At 35.9% G+C, this 18,627-nt stretch overlaps 2 protein-coding genes across 2 annotated transcripts; one reads left to right on the top strand and one right to left on the bottom strand.

The window, feature by feature from the left end:
• The first annotated feature begins 8,404 nt into the window (after positions 1–8,404).
• On the top strand, positions 8,405–12,633 carry LOC122091917 (meiotic recombination protein DMC1 homolog). The gene is made up of 15 exons (XM_042662160.1): positions 8,405–8,535; positions 8,645–8,727; positions 9,110–9,201; positions 9,279–9,350; positions 9,453–9,491; positions 9,713–9,770; positions 9,862–9,907; positions 10,033–10,078; positions 10,497–10,558; positions 10,703–10,769; positions 11,268–11,360; positions 11,440–11,508; positions 11,601–11,679; positions 11,898–12,064; positions 12,377–12,633. The coding sequence occupies exons 1-15, from the start codon at positions 8,522–8,524 to the stop codon at positions 12,419–12,421; spliced, it is 1,032 nt and encodes a 343-aa protein (XP_042518094.1). The 5' UTR covers positions 8,405–8,521; the 3' UTR covers positions 12,422–12,633.
• A 205-nt stretch (positions 12,634–12,838) lies between these two features.
• On the bottom strand, positions 12,839–14,699 carry LOC122091998 (stem-specific protein TSJT1-like). Its single transcript, XM_042662273.1, has 4 exons — positions 14,395–14,699; positions 13,726–13,966; positions 13,475–13,595; positions 12,839–13,367 (listed from the first exon to the last, which is right to left on the bottom strand). Exons 1-4 carry the CDS (start codon positions 14,592–14,594, stop codon positions 13,180–13,182), a joined length of 750 nt encoding a protein of 249 aa, XP_042518207.1. The 5' UTR covers positions 14,595–14,699; the 3' UTR covers positions 12,839–13,179.
• Between the last annotated feature and the right edge of the window lie 3,928 nt (positions 14,700–18,627).

Consider the following 18,627-nt stretch of genomic DNA (forward strand, 5'->3'; position numbering starts at 1 on the left):
CACTGTTATCCTAGAAATGTCCCAACTTTGATAAGTTGATTTTGGAAAGGAAAAGACGGCTTTGCTTCTGATGGTTTAATCAATCATCAATCGCGTCATTATTACAGGATTCACCACTACTCGATCACTCAGGTTCATGGTTTGGACTTTGGTGTGAGAGAAGCCAATAAGCCATATGTGGTAGTGGTAAGTGTCATGATGGAAGCAACGACTAATTCAGCTTGTTGATTGTTGTCCTTACTTCGATCGAGATAGAAGTAGAGAGAGAGAGAGAAGGGTGGAGAAAACACCTAGGGCCCGTTTGATAACGTTTCAAGAAACGCGTTTTTGCTATTTCTGTGTCTGGAAACGATAGAAACGGAACAAAAAACGTTTGATAAAACTGTTTTGTTTAACTTGTTTTCAGAAATAGAAATTAAAATTTCCACCTATTTATGGTTCAAGAAACGACCCAGGCGAAACAAGTAGAACTTGTTTCGTCATTTCTGGAAACGAATCATGGCCATCCTTTCACTGGTTACTATCGACTTCTAGAAACGTGACTTATCAAACACCTTCAATTCAGTTTCTGTTTCTAGAAACAAAAATTTAGGTTTCTGCCGTTTCTTGAAATAGAAATAGCAGAAACGTTATCAAACAGACCCCTAGACTTGCTATTCCTTAAAAGGTTCAAAGGGCTTGAGCTCAGTAGGTGTCACTGGCAGAGTGGCAGAGTTTCAAGAATCAATGAATCGGATAAGGAATTACCCGATTCAAATTGGGATTGATGGTAATCAATTCTAATTTTTGATGATTCAAAATGGATTTTTGGATAAAAACATCAAAATCTTTGGAATATTTTTTCGATAGATCTGTCAATTTTTTGGGTTTTTCAGACTGATTCAGATCCAAATTGGATTGGAATCAGTATTAAACACCATTGATCATTTATGCTTTGGTGGCAGAGTTTTTCAGACTGATTCAGAGACGAAGCTTCTTCTTCACTCGGATTTGGTTGCAGAGGGCGATTTGCAAAGGTATCCAACTTCAACTTCTCCAACCGTTCTCTCTTTTGTGAACAATTTCTATTTTAATGGGTATTCAAGTCTAAAAGTGTATAATGATCCTCTCAACTCAAGACTTTCTTTACTAAAAGGGTATTCAAGTCTTTTGTTGTTTGAAATTAACAGAATACTCACACCATCAGCTTTAAGGGAGGGGGTGTAAATCGCTCAAACCCTTAGACCCACACGTAATTTTGGCAAACTACAGGGGAGGGGGATGTAATTTTTCCATACATATATAAAAAATATTGTATGATTTTGATTTTATTTTAATTTTTTTTTCTTAGCATCCAAACATTACCTTATTTATACACAATGAGTTCATATTAACAGAATCACAGAATTTGTTGTCTCAACAAACAAAAAAAATTACAAAATTTGAAAAAGTTTACTTCTGGAACGACTTGAGTTTCCACTGTCCTTCATTCACCTCAAAATCTGATGGAGATGTCAATTGGTCGATCCTACTAGATTTCAATATGGCCTGATTAGTCTACTCCATTATAGTATTCCAAACTATAACTAACACGTTTAAGTAATCAGTCCTCATAGGCTTTGCATCGTCTCGTTTATAAATGGTTGATCTAATACTGGTCTATAATCAAGTTTGTACAAAATGGGCTACAACGATCTATAAATATGCCAAGGCATGGGCTTATATACTAAATGGGTTACATTGGGTTATTTAATCAGGCCATAATATGGCCTTCTTTAATGAACTACCTACCAATGCAATATACCGTATCAAAGTTAGAAGAAGAAGCACAACACCGAACCAGCAATTTATTCTATAATGTCGCACTTATTATCACCAAAATTATGGTATAAGCAAGGAGAAATATTATCTCCTAGAATGGATGGAAGCTAATATATATATATATATATATATAATCCTTGATACAATCTGTTATAGTAGAAATATTGCAGGATCAGGGAATGGGTTGCTCAAAATATAGGTGTGAATCGGCTTTACAAACTTATCGTTGCAAATAAACTATAATTTTTTGTTTTTAGTGAAAAAGGTAAACCATCATTTAAAGCAATTACAAGTATTAATTCTTTGAGATTCTGTCAATATTAACTAAAGGTTGTATGTAGATCATGGTATCAAGTATATCGGCATATCGGTCACATCGGATCGGTATTGATTGAGACCAATTCTCGATTCCTAATCGATCTAGATTGATTATACACATCATTTTAGGGGTAAAATAGTAAAAAATTAGTACTTAAAAAAAAAACAAGGACAAAACCGACCAATATAATCCAATCCAGATTAATATTAGATCAGTATCCATAGATACCGATACCAATACCAATAGTAATACCATCCCCTAAATCCTTAATGTAGATAGAGGAGTTAAATCTCGAAGAATACCCATCAAAACATTTATTTTCTTCTACAGAAATCAAGTACACATTAGCAAGGTATGTTTTGTTTTTCTTTTGTTGGTTTGACTTGTCTTCTGTACAAAGCTAATTTTTCTTGAAGACTATTTTTCCTTTCTTGCTCATTCATGCTCTTTGTAATTTATATCATACGACTTCAGCAATTCCCTGTGAAGTCCTCTCTAACAATAGAGAGATCCCAATGCACATTCAGCAACTGAAAGCCTCTTGAGGTGTGTGTCCTCAAGTGTTTAGATGCTTACATGAGGCGGGGGGCTCTTCTATGGCCTAGCATGGCACAGTGCAGTGCAAATCTAACACCCCAAAAGGACCTTGGGGTGCGTACCCTAAGTGCTCCTGACATATCATCCCACGATATTGTCATTGCTTGGCGTGGCACTGTGGAACCCCTTAGAGTGGTTTGAACTTTGAAGATCTACAAGGAAAATTGAACCATCTAGGAGATGGGGATGAGAAGGTTTAGCATGGCTTTCTTGATATCTAACATCTAAGGGGGAAAACAAAAAAAATCTACAAGCTACAACAAATGTCTTGCCTCAGATCAAGTAATGAAAGAAATAACTTGGACCCTTGGAGTAGTTAACTTCCATAGAGCAAAGGGCGAAGAAGTGAGCCTCACCATCACTGGCATGCTTTTAAGTATCGGTCTCGTATCAGCTGTATTGGATCGGTATTGTCTGAGATCACTCCTTGATTCCTGGCCGATCTATATCATTTTAAGGGTAAAAGAATAAAAAATTAGTACTTTTTAAAAAAAGTAGGGGTAAAACCGATCAATACCCACCGATCCGATTCTAATCAATATCGACATATAGATACCATCACCTAAATCCATGATCACTGGCCTTAGCTTGGGTTTACCTTATCTCTCCACCTCAATAGGTTGCCAAGGAAATACCCAGTCTTCCTATCAATATCATATCTCTCGATACATAGTTGATCCTAGACTAAAAATAGAAGGGGAACTTACTATCACTCCCCCACACTCGGCATATATTTACTACTAGAACTCTTCTATTTTTTTTACTTTCTTTCTAATACTCTCCTGCTTTTCTTTTGGACTTTTACATCTCTTTCTCTCATGCTCTTTTTTTAATACCTAGATTACTCATCTTTTCAATTGTAACCTAATAAATTATTTTTTCAAATAGATTGGTTCAAAACGTGTTAGAAGTAGTTACCCGATGTTGAGAATTACATGACCGATATTGTTGAGATGCACTCCTTGGTTGAAACAAGACGAATTGATGAAGAAGATCGGCATAGATTGTTGAAATCAATGAACCAAACAAGTTGAGTCATATCACGAATAGATACTCTCCTTAAGGTCTAAAACACCCCCTACATTAGTACAATTTGGGATTCCTGTGTTTTACCTCCAAGATAAAATAACCACTGATCTTTGTCTAATTGTACACAGACTATGATCCTTTGGGAGAGTAAGGCTAGGCTCAATAGTTTAAAAGAATAAAACCAAACAATAATAGAGAAAAACCAAAAAACCTTTATGAAGTAGAGATTGTCTTACTATATATAGGAGAAGAAGAGACTCTTCCAATGGGTACTCCCAACAGTCATGTCTCTTCCATATTACATGTCTGTTGATCTTTCAGATATGCTTTCCAATAGTCACACTTATTGGTCATTTAGGTGCCTATTAGGAAAACACAAACCTCTCCAACACACAGTTTGATGAAACAAAATAATATTTTGAATCTTCAATTTTTAAAATTATTAAATATTCCAACAATCCCCCACAATATTCAAAAATTCAGTAGCTAGTAAAGCCCCCACAAGTTTCAAAAATCGATAAAACTCAAATCGAACTATTGAGCGTATAAGACATAGTAGAACACTTTGTTGCAGGTGTTTTCAGTGCTTGAACCTACATTAGGTTTGATGAACTACGCTACAGAGTATGGGTGAAATCAGACTTCTTGAACCTTTTTTCATCGTCATAGTCGACTAGCCCACCAGTCATATTCTACCGGTTGACCTTAACTACGATCCCTTTTATGAAATGGACATTTTTTTTTTTAATAAAAGCCGACATTGTCCCTTATTCTGGTTTTATGGATGTTTAGAGAGTTCGCTTATAAAACTCTCATTGGTAGGTGGTTTGACCCCATACATCCACATTGGCTAGCCCATAGTGTGTACCACAGTTAACACATCCCCACATTTCATGAGATTCGACTTGATTAAGAATTTAAAATTCATCCTCCTTTCATTGTGGTGGTACTACTTTTCTATCTAAACCAGAATGAGCAAATATTTTAGTAGTACTAGACAGATTATCCAGTGACTTCGTTTTTGCCCTTTGAACCTAATTCAGGAATTCACCTCTTCATATTGGTTGGGTGTCCATCACATGACCTATGACATAGGCCTTTTGGAGCTCATTTGAGTCTATATACAAATCCAAGTCAAATTATTTTTCCTGACTACATAGAGTTCATAATTCTATCTTATTAGCCTCACCACATATATCCAATATATATATATATATATATATCATTTAGATCCTTAGCCCTTTTAGCTTTCTGATCCGACCTTCATACAAAGTCATAAACCAATACAATAATAGTGAAACCTGTAATCAAGATTTATTTTACCAATTCTATGAATTGCTCCACCAACACATGTTTGTATATACTACCTTTGAACCAAGGTAATGTTTCAAACACTTGTAGCTAAATCTAGACACACCTACTAGATTCCATTTTCAAGTAGAGATTAATCATTCTACTTGTTTTATTTATCTCTTTAAAAGATATTTAATTTGCAAATAATTGTATCTCATAATAATCCCCCACATTTGTGGGTTTATCACATCTATACAAGTATATACCCAAACATTATAAGCACTTTGTAAAAAAATTATAAAATTCACACTTCTAGTATAATTTATCCATGGTCATTTACTTGCATATTAAACATATTATAAATATGAAACTATCACTTGATTGCTAATCATGGTATCACAACACATGATGCATATCTTAAGATCTTGAACATTGCATCATAAGCATGTTGTCTTATTTGCAAAACCATTATATAATCATTTGCATCACAAAAAATCATTAGATTAACTTAGACTAAACAATCTAATATATTAATCACTTAAAGAGACTATCAAGCAAATATAACATAACTTAGCTTGAACTGCCATAATGTTCCGTCTAGATTCAATCATGAATGAGTTACTTAACATATGCAGTCCCAAGTGAAGGTTTATTCTTCAAAACATTGAGTTTATTAATTTTTCATATATACAAGCAACTCCATACATGGATTTACTCTTACGGCCAATACCACCTTCTGAGACATGAACTAGATTAAAAATCAATAATAGCCCCACATCGGTTTGGCTCTAGATGATCTTCATTTATAATTAATTTCATGTAATCAATAATTACATCTAAATCAGATTGTACGATCTATGTAAATCCAGTTGAGAATGAAGATTTCATTTATTTCCCTTGACTTTCTCCTTCCTTTTTTTTTTAATTTTCTGGATAGGGACAAGTACAAAAAGACTTGAGTCTAATCAAAGAGTTTTTTTTTTTTTTTTTTTTTTTTTTTTTTTTTTTTTTTTTAATTACATAGTAAAACATGTAAACAATAGTGACATTCAACGCACCTTCAAGTCATTTAACAATAGTTAAAAAACATGGAATCAAGCTGATCGAATTCGACCCTTGGGCTCAATTTAAAAGGTATTTTTTTATTATTTTATCTTTCATCCATTTCAAATATCAGTCAACAATTGGGATTGGTCAAACCAATATCAAACGAATTTGCTCTGATTTTTCAAACCATGCACCCAATAGTCCTCACATTCTTTGGCATTTTCTTAAAACAAAAAACCAAGATAATAACAATCAGGACCCTCTTTTATCCTATAGCTTCCAAAGCACATAAGAAGATGGATACCAATAAATTCATGAACATGAAATTGATCATAAACCGATGTGTTTTCCAGTTTCAACCGAACAGTTATTCATGAGCAAAATTTGATGTCAAGTTCAATGTAACAAACATATGAGACAAAAACAAAAAATCCCATGAATCCTCATGCCAACTTACATGTAACCAATCAAAAACCATCTTGATTTTGATGGTTAAAATCTTTCAAATCAAACAATGGTGCAATCGAAACAGGTCCAAGCATTTGAATATTTGTTCTCCAAATAGATATTAGAAAATGGGTTTCAAGCAAAATGATTCACATGCTTCCCATACTCATCCGATCAGAACAAAGGTGATTATTCAACCCGATTCACCAATCAAATGCAGGGAAACAACTAGTCAATAATATCAAAGGTTCTGCAGCCCAAGATATCCTTCTCCCATCATCCGAGCAATAATTATATTATAAGACCAAACTATAGAAAATTCTCAACCTATAAAGGAAAACTTGGTCTCTAACAATTTAAAAAAAATAAAATAAAATAAATTGGCTAATAATATAAAATAGGATGTTGAGCACTATGAAAAAATGGGTCAAAACCGATTAGGTTACTCCTTCTGCCAATAGCCACAATGCATATAATGTATATATTTTAAAATTGCCAATAAAAACACTTTGAAAGTACTGGTATTTACAGACTGTTGTCAACAGTCAAAATTTCAGATTTATAATTAACGTTGAGAGATACGTCAAAATTGTAAGAAATCAAGCATTAATAGGCCGATTTAGCCAATCCTATACCCAATTATTTTCAGATCATGCTTTATAACTCAAATCAATCATGCCTGATAATTCAAATCAGATTAAAAAATTTTCAGATTTCAAATCAATCATGCCTAATAACTCAAATTAGATTCAAACTTTCAGACCTTAAAGATTGTTAGAAGTAGGTACATGATGTTGAGAATTATGACCGATATTGTTGAAATGCACTCCTTGGTTGAAGCAAGATGAATTGATGAAGAAGATCGGCACAGATTGTTAAAATCAACGAACCAAACAGGTTGAGTCGTATCACAAATAGATACTCTCCTTAATGTCTGAAACGCCCCCCTACATTAGTACAATTGGGGATTCCTACGTTTTACCTCCAAGATAAAACAACCATTGATCTTTGTCTGATTGTACATAGACTATGATCCTTTGGGAGAGTAAGATTAAGCTCAATAGTTCAAAAGAATAAAACCAAACAATAATAGAGAAAACCCAAAAAACATTTATGAAGTAGGAATTGTCTTACTATATATAGGAGAAAAAGGGACACCTCCAATGGGTACTCCCAACAGCCACGTCTCTTCCATAATACATGTCTGTTGACCATTCAGACATGCTTTTCAATAGTCACACCTATTGATCATTTAGGTGCCTATTATGAAAAGACAAATCTCTCCAACATACACTTTGATGAAACAAAATAATATTTTGAATCTTCAATTTTTAAAACTATTAAATATTCCAACAAAACATGCTTTTACTAATCCAAGGAAACAGCAAACTAGGGGTGTCCTTCAATTGCTACTTGATTCAAATGTTGTTTTATTGGCTGAAACTTGAACTCCTCTTTGCTCCCATATAGTTATTTTTCTTTTTTTTTTCTTTTTTTAATTTTCTTTAAATGCATCAGTATTAAGTCACTTAAAGATGTTTAGGAAAAAAAAAAAAAGTCACGTAAAGATATTGTTTATTTATTAGTCTCTTTTTCCTCATCCATCCATATTCATTATATTTTTTATGAACCGTTGGATTGAAAAACAAGAAGGGAACTTCAGCTCAGTGTTCAGCTTACGATTATGGGCCGGGGATAGACTGAGCCAAACGTGAAATGCAAGCCAGCCCCCGGTCTGATCCTAGAGGTTATTGGGCCCGACCAAAGATAAGGGCATCTCCGTGTCAGCGAGACCGCTGGCGCCAAAACGGGGGAATAAATTCAAATGAAACTTCCTGATCGGACACTATAAAATTCACTGGCTTGGAGCTCCATAAGTAGTGGTCACTATAAGGTTCCACAAACTCATTCACAAATCAGTTACGAAAGTTTCTAAATCGAAAGAACACTCTCTCAGTCGCAGTCTTGCTTCTCTCCGACTAGACGAAAATGATCGAGTTAAAGTGAGTAATCAATTGATCCGCTTCCCGTTTTACCTCTGTGCAACAATGGTGTAGTGGAGAATTACATTGATCTTATTTTTTTTTGGATTTCTTCGTTTGATGAGCTCAGATCCGAAGAACAGAGCCAACTACAGCTTGTTGAAAGAGAAGAGTTCAATGAGGATGAGGAGTTGTTTGAAGTTATCGATAAACGTATGTAAGCAGCTCGGTTTCACTTTTTTTTTTTCTTTCAGTTTGTAATTCTAGAATTTTCAGTTCCTGATAGTTTTAATGTTTTTCCTCTTTAGTATTCGTCTTTCAAAATAAGACTTAGTTTGATTTAGTTTTCATCGAGAACGAAGTTCTGAAGATCTTAATCTCGATCCTTTCACATATAGAAAAAAGAAACTAGAAATTGTTTTATTGTCGTATATCAATGATTTTCTCCTGCAAATATTGAATTCCTCAGTAGTTTATTTAGATCTTAGGCCGTTTTGATTCCATCTGGTTTTATGAAACCAAATTGAATATATTAGTGAGTTCCTCTGTTTTCTTGCTTTGTAAATATTTTCCATCACGCCTATATTTTTGGCAGTAATTGCTCAAGGAATCAATGCCGGAGACATTAAGAAGCTTCAAGATGCTGGGATCTACACCTGCAATGGTTTGATGATGCATACGAAGAAGGTGAAGCGTTTATTTGAGCTTAAATCTGGAGATGTAATGCTGTTTCGTCCGTGTTTATATTCCTCTATGTATCGCAGAGCTTGACAGGGATAAAAGGATTATCTGAGGCGAAAGTGGATAAGATCTGTGAAGCTGCTGAAAAGATAGTGGTTAGAGTCCCGATCGCATTGAAATGGAGATGCCAATTTTACACAGTTCATTCGATTTCATATAGCTACGCTTCCTTCTCATTAGTTTTTTTTTTCTCTCAGAATTACGGTTATGTAACTGGAAGTGATGTTCTGCTCAGAGTAAGGACTCAATTCCTATAGATTTTGGAAGTATAACATGTACTTCGGTGTTGAATTCGTTAACGAAAATTTTTGGAAACTGTTCTCTGATTGTGGACTGTGGGGACTCCGCTCCACTGGATCTGTTCAAGAGCAGAAAAGTGGAAATGCCAACGTTATTGTCAAACTCCAATAACTTTTTTACTCCTTCAGTCTAATGCTAAATCGTTGTTTGCTTATAGAGGAAGTCCGTGGTTAAGATCACGACGGGAAGCCAGGCCCTTGATGACCTCTTAGGGGGTATATTTTGCTAATAGCTTAGCGACTGTGTGGTTAGTGATTTTAATCTTCTGTACTGTACTTCTGTTTAATGTTCTTTTGACATTTGAAGGTGGAATTGAAACTCTAGCGATAACAGAAGCATTCGGGGAATTCCGGTGAGAAACTTTCAAATTTTCTTTCACCCTCGGATTAAGTTTTCTTCCAATTCAAAAGCGTTTTGCTTCTCAAGAATGTGCATAATTTACATTTTGCTGATCCTGTGATCAATAACGCATGATAGGTCTGGGAAAACTCAGCTCGCACATACTCTATGCGTCTCCACACAGGTTCCTTTCTTTTCATCTTGCAAACTTGCACATAAAACCTAGTTTTCCTTGAAATTATCTGTTTACGGTTTGCATGCCTTAGGACTTGCATTTTAAATACCCTACACTCTGCTCACCGTTAAAGCTGTTGGATTAATAGAAATGCATGGTGTCCCTAATGTTTATTTATATCATGCATAGCTTTAATAGTAATCTTGCATGAGGTGGTTCAAAGGAATCACGAATTTTTGTGTTTTTTTTTTTTTTAGAGAAACAAGGAAATCACGAATTTGAAAATGCCTAATTTGTATAGCTTTTCACTCTTCGGAATATTAGGTGGTTGAGATTAGACAGTATGGGGCGGCCCTGCCATCTATTACTGTATCAGTGAATTTACCTTTTGATTTGTTTTACCCTGCCTATTGCAATCATTTTGCAGCTTCCTATCAACATGCGTGGTGGGAACGGGAAGGTTGCTTACATTGACACTGAAGGAACTTTGTATCCTTTTGTCATTAGAGAGAGCTTTTAGCTTGCAATGAATGAAGGAGCAATTTTCAGTACGAATTTGTGCTATGCATGTCTTAAAAGTATTTTGAATGCACAAGTTTTGTTGTTTTCCTTCTCAACTTATTCTTCTTGTAGTCGTCCAGATCGAATTGTACCAATTGCTGAGAGGTTTGGCATGGATGCAGGGGCAGTCCTTGACAATGTAAGAAGGCGTTTTCCCATTTCTTATCAATGTAGTGTGGCACATTCTCGCTTTCTCATATCCATGGCTATTAGTTTATTACTTCTTAAGTAACTTTGACCAAAATCAGCCCACTAGATTGATATGATTAGAAAAGGGGAAAAAAAGAAGGAAATACTTCTATTTTCTAGATCAAATGAAACAGTTTTGTTGGTCAGAGATTTATCCATTTCACATGTGAAGCTTCCACCAATACTTCGCATAGCGATTCCCAACAAGCTAATCAAGTTTGGTTAAGTAAAAGCCAATGATTCTGTCATACCTTAAAGGTAAACACATTAACTGGAATTTGAAATCCTTTGGTCTCTGAAATCTAAGACAACAAGGGACATAGAAGTTGCTTCATAGATGCCAGAGGTGGTTTAATTCAACCAGAGTTGCTTCCGTGCTGCATTGCTTCTCCTTGATATATATACAGATTCATTGAGTTGACAGTTTTTTCTTTTGTGCATATGCAAGATTATCTATGCACGTGCTTACACATATGAGCATCAATACAACTTGCTGCTTGGTCTGGCAGCTAAAATGTCTGAAGAGCCATTCAGACTTCTGGTGAGTTGACACCATGCCATTATGGTGAGATATGAAGACATCATGAGAGGACTTTATCATTTCACTATGAAATTTGCAGATAGTTGACTCAGTTATTGCTCTCTTTCGAGTTGATTTTACCGGAAGAGGCGAGCTTGCTGATCGCCAGGTTAGCTGAACAAATTCTGCAGATTCATCTACTTAATTGAATGCCTTATATGTTTCCCAGACCCATATATAACTTTCGTTTGCCATTGGCAGCAAAAGCTGGCACAGATGCTCTCCCGTATGACAAAGATAGCTGAGGAATTCAATGTTGCGGTATATATGACCAACCAAGGTAATGCATTCCTATATCCACCAGAAATGATTATGGGCTTCTACTGTGCAAGAATGCATTATTATCAGAGCCCAAAAGTGTTCTGTATTCCACCCAGCATAAATGGCAGAAAAATTCACTTAGTTGGAAAGCTTAACCAAGCCATATGGCAAATGTGGGTTAACAATGTAAACTGGATATTTGTTAATTTATATTCACTAGTGGGTTAATGGTTGCAGTTATTGCTGACCCGGGTGGAGGAATGTTCATATCAGACCCAAAGAAACCAGCAGGAGGACATGTGCTCGCCCATGCTGCTACGGTTAGATTGATGTTTAGGAAGGGCAAAGGGGAACAGAGAGTCTGCAAAGTGTTTGATGCTCCTAATCTGCCTGAGGCTGAAGCCATATCCTTTTGAATCTTAATTCTCACAAACACCTGCACTACTCATGATTAGATGCCACCCTACTTCATTAACCACTTGATCATGATTCAGGACTACTGCTGTTCCGAATTGGACACCATGCCAACATCACTTAAAAAATGTTTAGTGATGGAGGATCTGCTGCAGTGCCAGCGAAAACCAAAATCAACATTCAGCTGTGCTTGACTTTTCGTCATTCCAGAAGAGACATAAAAGTAGAAAAGGATGCAAAATAACAGACATAAGGTTAATATGAAAATTAACTTAATGATAGGATTTTCTTGACAAGAACACGTTTTTCAGATAACACCAGGAGGCATTGCAGATGCAAAGGACTGAAGCTTGAGTTTCTTACTTTTCTGTCATTATGTAGCACAGATGAATCGGCAAAATATGGGTTGTTTTTGTTTTCTGTGTATATTTTACTGGATTTGCGTTTGGTATGATATATTTTACTGGAATCGGTGCATTTAAGTTGTAGAAGTTTTGGTTGTAGCTGCTTTGGCAGTAGATATGCACGCTGATATTCTAAGTAAGCATATAGTTTCTAACTGCCTTGTGCTTGAGATACAAAAGGTAAAATCCTAAGGTTATGATGACACCTAATAGCTTATACTGCAATTCCACCAATTTGAGCTCTTGGGTACCAAAACTTAATATTAATTTCAGCAGACGCTTTGCATGAGATTGGGTCATCCTTATTGTTAAGAACTTCGAAAGACTTGACATGTTTGAGGCAAAGCTGCAAGGACAGAATTAAAGGAATGATTTTACTTGAATGATCCAAATCATTGGTACACAATTTACAAAAAATATAGTTCTGCACTACAAAACTGACCACACATTGTGTGCTAAGAAATCTTTGTAATGCAGCAAAGGTTACATTAGGAGGTTTCACTCCTACAATGATGATATAAGAATATCTATCACAGGTGCAGCGGAAGCTGCAGGAGGCTATCTAATTACAGTAATGCCTCGGCTTATACTTCAAAACACATTCTAACAACATAAAAACCCAGCACCAAGAATAGGAAAATGATCATATGACGGAAGATGAGTGATGGTAGGACAGCCTTGCCAAGATGGAATTGGTGAGATCAGTAGAGGGCAGACCAGTTAGCAGCACTTCCAACTCTTGGCATGCTAGCTGATCTCTTGGTCTCTATATCAACCTTGAACGTTGCACCACAAACCTGACCTGAACTGTCAACCCTGGGCATTGCCTTCAGCTCATTCGCAGGGTGCTCATAACTCTTCAAGCCTCCAGAGGTTGTGAAGAAACACCCTGAGGTCAAATAGAACATAAGGTACCAAACAATAAAAATACATCAATCTTGTCCTTGTAAAATCACTCAATGTAGGTTTTACTTATCACTTTGTACAATCATATACCTTTAGGGAATGGTGCAGAAGATTTCTCACAAGCTTTCTCCACTATCTCCTTATCTTCTGAAAAAACAATATGGCCTTCAGAATCAATTCCCCAGAAGAATGGCACACTCCCTTGAGCATCCTGTGTCCAGATATTCATTTTGTCACCAACCCAACAACCAAAAGTCAGTAAGTCACCGAATTATTGTAATTGACGCAATACGGTAAATATAGAGCTCAAAATGTTATCACTGATTTTTGTGACTACTTACAGCAGCAATGAAAGAGGTTTTCGAAGAACCATCATACAGGATAAAAGCAAACTTCCCACCAAGTTCTCTCAAGACCTGGTATGCAGGATAAGGTCCTCTGTCTCTTAGAGTTCTGTATGCTTCAATCACAATGCTGACTTCATTTGCAGTCTTATTCAACCCATATTGTTGCTTCAGAAGAGGAATGTTCTCAATTTGTCCTTGGAAGAGGCAGAATATGTCATCTACAACACCAAATAACCTTGCAGAAAAAAGCGGTGAGGGATCAAAACCCAATCATAGTTTACAACAATTAATAGAGAAATAAATAAAGAAATGAAACAACTAGGGAAAATATAGAAAGAAGGAGTTAAAATTGGAGCAGAAGCTTGTAATAAAATGATGACAAAATATTGATATTCTTCGGATCTTGTGTCTAGATTGGTTATACATGTTACAGACAGGAAAGTGGAAATTCTGGGTTTGGCTTGTATGGGAGAATCCATTAATCAAACAGAAGATAATATGAATGAAGTTTTAGAATTGGGAATTCTTATTTTGAAGAACAGAGTCACCAGACCTGAAATCATATGAACGATTAGGAAATTACATCAGATTAAAACTTTTACCATAGAGCCCTCAATTGTAACTGTTTCCTTCCCCTCATTTATATGAATAATGCTTATATACCTTGGAAGGAGAGGGTTCTGTTTCTCAGTGGTAAATGCCATTAAACCAGAAGAAGCGAGATTAATGGAGACAGAATCAGGATGGATAGAAGAGAAATGATTGGCCAATAACCCATCTTTCAAAGCAGAAACTGATCCCGTAACAGAGCTTTGAAGTCCTTCGGGACACTCTGCTATCGATTTGTCGAACACTGCGAGCATTTTTTCGTTCCTAAATTACACTTCACAATTCACAACAGATATATCTCGATTCAAAATGAAGAACAAACGGAATGAGAACGAGCAAGAGAGAGAGAGAGAGAGAGGATGGTTCTGTCTTCTGTGGATGGTGGGTTGCGGAGGTCGAATAAATGAGTTTCTATGCTCTGTTCTCTCTCTTCGGATTAGGAGTTTAAAGTTTAAACCTCTAATTAATCCTCATTTTGCGCATAAAATTACGTGCTAATTTGATGGTTTTGGATAAGTAAAGCTTTATCCTAAAATCCAAGTTGGTGAGTACCATTTTTGACTTTCCCACAAAATAAATTCGGAAGACTTTGGTCAATAAAGATACAGATAAGATGCTCTCTGGCATTATACAGTTACAAGTTGTAATAATCCCTCGTTGACTTGCACCCTAAAAAAAACTGTCGTTGACCTTTTTGGACCGTTGATGATCAGAAGGTATAATCAGTAGGATCCGATGCTCCTACGATCACTTGGTTGTACGAGTCAGCTTACAACATCTGTTTCATCTTCTATCATTACAAGGATAAAGAGGGGTATATTTAGAACCAAAAGGACATGTGTCGAATGTTGACTCGTATGACTAAGTGATCGTATGAGCTACTGATCCATTTTTGCCGGCTACCACCCCATCCCAAATAATACAACACACTACACCAAACCACACACACACACACATACATACACATATATATATATATATATATATGGGAAAAAGAAAACCACCCGGTCATGTGACTTACACCCAAACTCAATAGGTGGTGAAATGACCATCTTGCCTTACTTGTGCCTACACACTCGTGCAAGAACCACATGACCAAGTCCAGGTAGCGATTCATCTCCCAATGCAACATAGGTTCTGCACCAGCAAGGGGGTCAATGAGAGCGCATATGGAAGCATCGACAGAGGTTGGATTTTCATCTTTCATGAGGGGTAGGACGTTCATTTTTGTTCCCTTATGTGTTTGGGTGTAGGGGCCATTTTTCCTTTCAAGCTTCTATTTTTCCACATATATGGGTCTGAAAAAAAGAATGCTAACTAGTCTTATTCCCTATGCCCTCTCATAGGGTCTGGAGTTCGGTCTGCATACCAAATAAGGAGGGAGGGTCTAGGAATTAGAAGACTAAAAGACGTGAACCTGTCTCTTAGACTCTTATAGCAAAGCAATGTTGGGCAATAAAGACTGCTAAGTCAATTTTTTCTTCTTATATGAGGAAGCGTTATTATTTACTAGAAGCTGGTTCAATTAGAAGAAATTATTTTCCGTCTACCATTCTTTCAGGTATCAAAAAAGTTTGGAGTCTTGTACACTCTCAAGAAATCTGGTTAGTCGGGGACGACACTCAGATTCCGTTTTGGAAGCATCGTTGATCCCAGAATCTGGATTTTTTGAAAACTATAATGCAAAAGTGTGAGATTTCATTCAGAATGGGAGTTGGACTTTCCCACCAGTTCATTCTCATTCACTGATTAACAGATCGATCCTTCAGCAACGCAAGACCGATATGTTTCGTAGCAGCCAAGGATGAGTTCGATCCATTAGGTTCTTCGATTTGTTCAGAAAAGAAACGAGAGATAAGAAAACATCTTTGATTACGATTAAAAGGAACAATCTCAAATAGACCAAGATCCAATTTCAGGTCATTTCTTAGTGAACATGATCTGCCGTAATCTCATCGATCCCTTTTATGTGCCAGAATACAGAGAGATTTGGTAGGGAAGTGGAAGAGACTTTTTTGTATATGATAATCAAAGGAAATGGGAAATGAGGTTTGCAATAATGCGGCACAAATCTCCTTGCCTTCTATTCAAACTTGATATGGCCAGGATTTGATTCCATGGCGGAATTATGTACTTGGTGAAAAGGAAGGTAATTGTGGCAGAGTTGAAGGAGATTTGGCTGGCCATTTTTATTTTAATTCCTAATCAAATATGGATTGAGCGCAACGAAAGGAGATTTGATAATGCTTATAGAAGGGTGGAGTTTATCATGAAGGCTGTTATGAAGGATATTCAAGAAGCATCTCTCTATCTCCTTCCAATGTAGCTTCGATGAGGGGGTTTGACAATTTCAAAGGCTTTCGGGTATCAAAACAATTAGTTGCCCTCCACATCAAGTGGTGGAATATTTTTACTGGGTGCAGCCTCTACCTAGCTGGACAAAGCTGAATGTCAATAGATGTTCATTGGAAAAACTTGGACGATCAGGGGATGGTGGAGTACTGCAATTGATTGATGGGGAATATATTGCTAGTTTTTCTAAGTATCTTGGAGTGTCCTCAAATTATATGGTAGAAATCAATGTAGTGTTCAAGGGTATTCAGCTTGCAAAGGAGAAAGGTATTTGTCATATAAATGCGATTCGATAGCGGTGATGGAGTGCTTCTCAAGAAAAAAGTTCCCTGGATTTTTATTCATTATTTGAACTACTTGGCGAGTTATCTAAATTCAATCCAGTGGTATATATCTCATTGTTATTGTGAGGTTAATTCGGTGACGAATGCTTTTGCTAAAAGGGTTGCAAAGTCCAATAGATATGAGCATGTTACAAGAAAAATGGTCGATAAATACACTTTTTTTGTTGTAGGAAATAAATACCATGGTAATTGGTATTTTATACTATAGTATAAAAATACCATAATATAAAATATACCACAAATTAAACAAACCACAATCTTTAGTCAGTTTATACTATGGTAAAAAAATACCATGGTAAATGGTTATCTGATAAGACAGATAAACTATCCCATAGTGTCTGTTGTATCCAGTTAATTTATACAATGGTTTAGTAATTTCTGTTGTATCAAGATAATTTTATACAACAATGTAAAAATTTCCGTAATATCTGATAAATTAATATATGACGGGTAAATTTATCCATAGTTTCTGGGGATTTGGAAAAAATGATACTTTACTATCCATCTAATATGACGGGTAGATTATGTCCGTAGTATTTAATGTATTAGATACGACGGAGTTTAGTTTACCGTAATATATGGTTAATTTTATATGACAAGTGATGAATATCTGTAGTATCTGGTAAATTACTTATTATGAGTGATTTAATTTCTGTAGTATATAGTCAAAGAGATGAGTTATTTCCCATAAAACTATAGTGCAGTGGGATATTTCTCCAGATTTTATTATTTCAAATATATCTTGGGAAAAATTGTAGTGTCTTAGATATAGATTCAATTGATTTGTGGATGTTATTTCTTTCCCCTGTAATGGCCATGTCGAAGGTGGAGTTTTGAAATAATTTTAATTGCATGTGTGCCATCTAGGAATGTCTGGAAGTTAATCCTGCATTATATTTTTTCTCTTTTAGTTCCAATTTCCTGACTATTAGAAAAAAAAAAAAAAAACTCCTCTCATATAAGCAAAATAAGATGACACCACAAAAGTAAAAAGACTCATGCATGAGAGAAAGGTACAAGAGAGAGATGACTCTGATGGCTCTCAGAATTCCGCAAGTTAATTCACATGTGGCTATTGACATAGCTTGATATGCATCTTCTGCTAAAGAGCAAAACAATTATGGACTGCCTATTACTTTTCCATATTATTTTCTTCAATGGTTTCGATCATAGTGAATCCATACAACAATGATGATATAAGATCTAATGCTTCTTCTCAATCGAACAAATTTTTATGTGGAACAAAGTCTTTCTTCACCAAGCGGTGAACATCATCGCGTTGATCGGAAGAGACGTGGCTGATTTACTTTCTTCCCCCACCTCATCGAGAGTAAGGTTACTCGGTAAATAGATACTCATTCACTGTGGCCTTAGGGAAAGAAGTAGAAGACCAGTTTACACAGGAAAATGCTCCACCCCTTCATTAAAATGAATAAGTTTATTTGTATTCGTGCTTAAAATAAATCATCTATTTTAGCATATTTCTCAAAGCTTGAACGTATGTGGGATAAGCTCGCATCATATATATTCTAAATTTCCTTCACGTTCTTGTGGTACTGCCAAGTGCCAAGGCTTCGTAAGATTCACATCA

This window comes from Macadamia integrifolia, chromosome 10 (genome assembly GCF_013358625.1).
Source record: "Macadamia integrifolia cultivar HAES 741 chromosome 10, SCU_Mint_v3, whole genome shotgun sequence".
NCBI classification, from domain to species: domain Eukaryota; kingdom Viridiplantae; phylum Streptophyta; class Magnoliopsida; order Proteales; family Proteaceae; genus Macadamia; species Macadamia integrifolia.

What these genes read in the sequence shown, in the direction of transcription:
- LOC122091998 (XM_042662273.1), bottom strand. Translation starts at nt 14,594, where the DNA reads ATGCTCGCAGTGTTCGACAAATCGATAGCAGAGTGTCCCGAAGGACTT. An exon ending in CAGAACCCTCTCCTTCCAAG is followed by an intron (nt 13,967 to 14,394) that starts GTATATAAGCAT and finishes TTTTTCTGCAAG; the next exon opens with GTTATTTGGTGTTGTAGATG. An exon ending in TTCTGCACCATTCCCTAAAG is followed by an intron (nt 13,368 to 13,474) that starts GTATATGATTGT and finishes ATTTGACCTCAG; the next exon opens with GGTGTTTCTTCACAACCTCT.
- LOC122091917 (XM_042662160.1), top strand. An exon ending in CCTTGATGACCTCTTAGGGG is followed by an intron (nt 9,771 to 9,861) that starts GTATATTTTGCT and finishes TGACATTTGAAG; the next exon opens with GTGGAATTGAAACTCTAGCG. An exon ending in AAGAGCCATTCAGACTTCTG is followed by an intron (nt 11,361 to 11,439) that starts GTGAGTTGACAC and finishes TGAAATTTGCAG; the next exon opens with ATAGTTGACTCAGTTATTGC.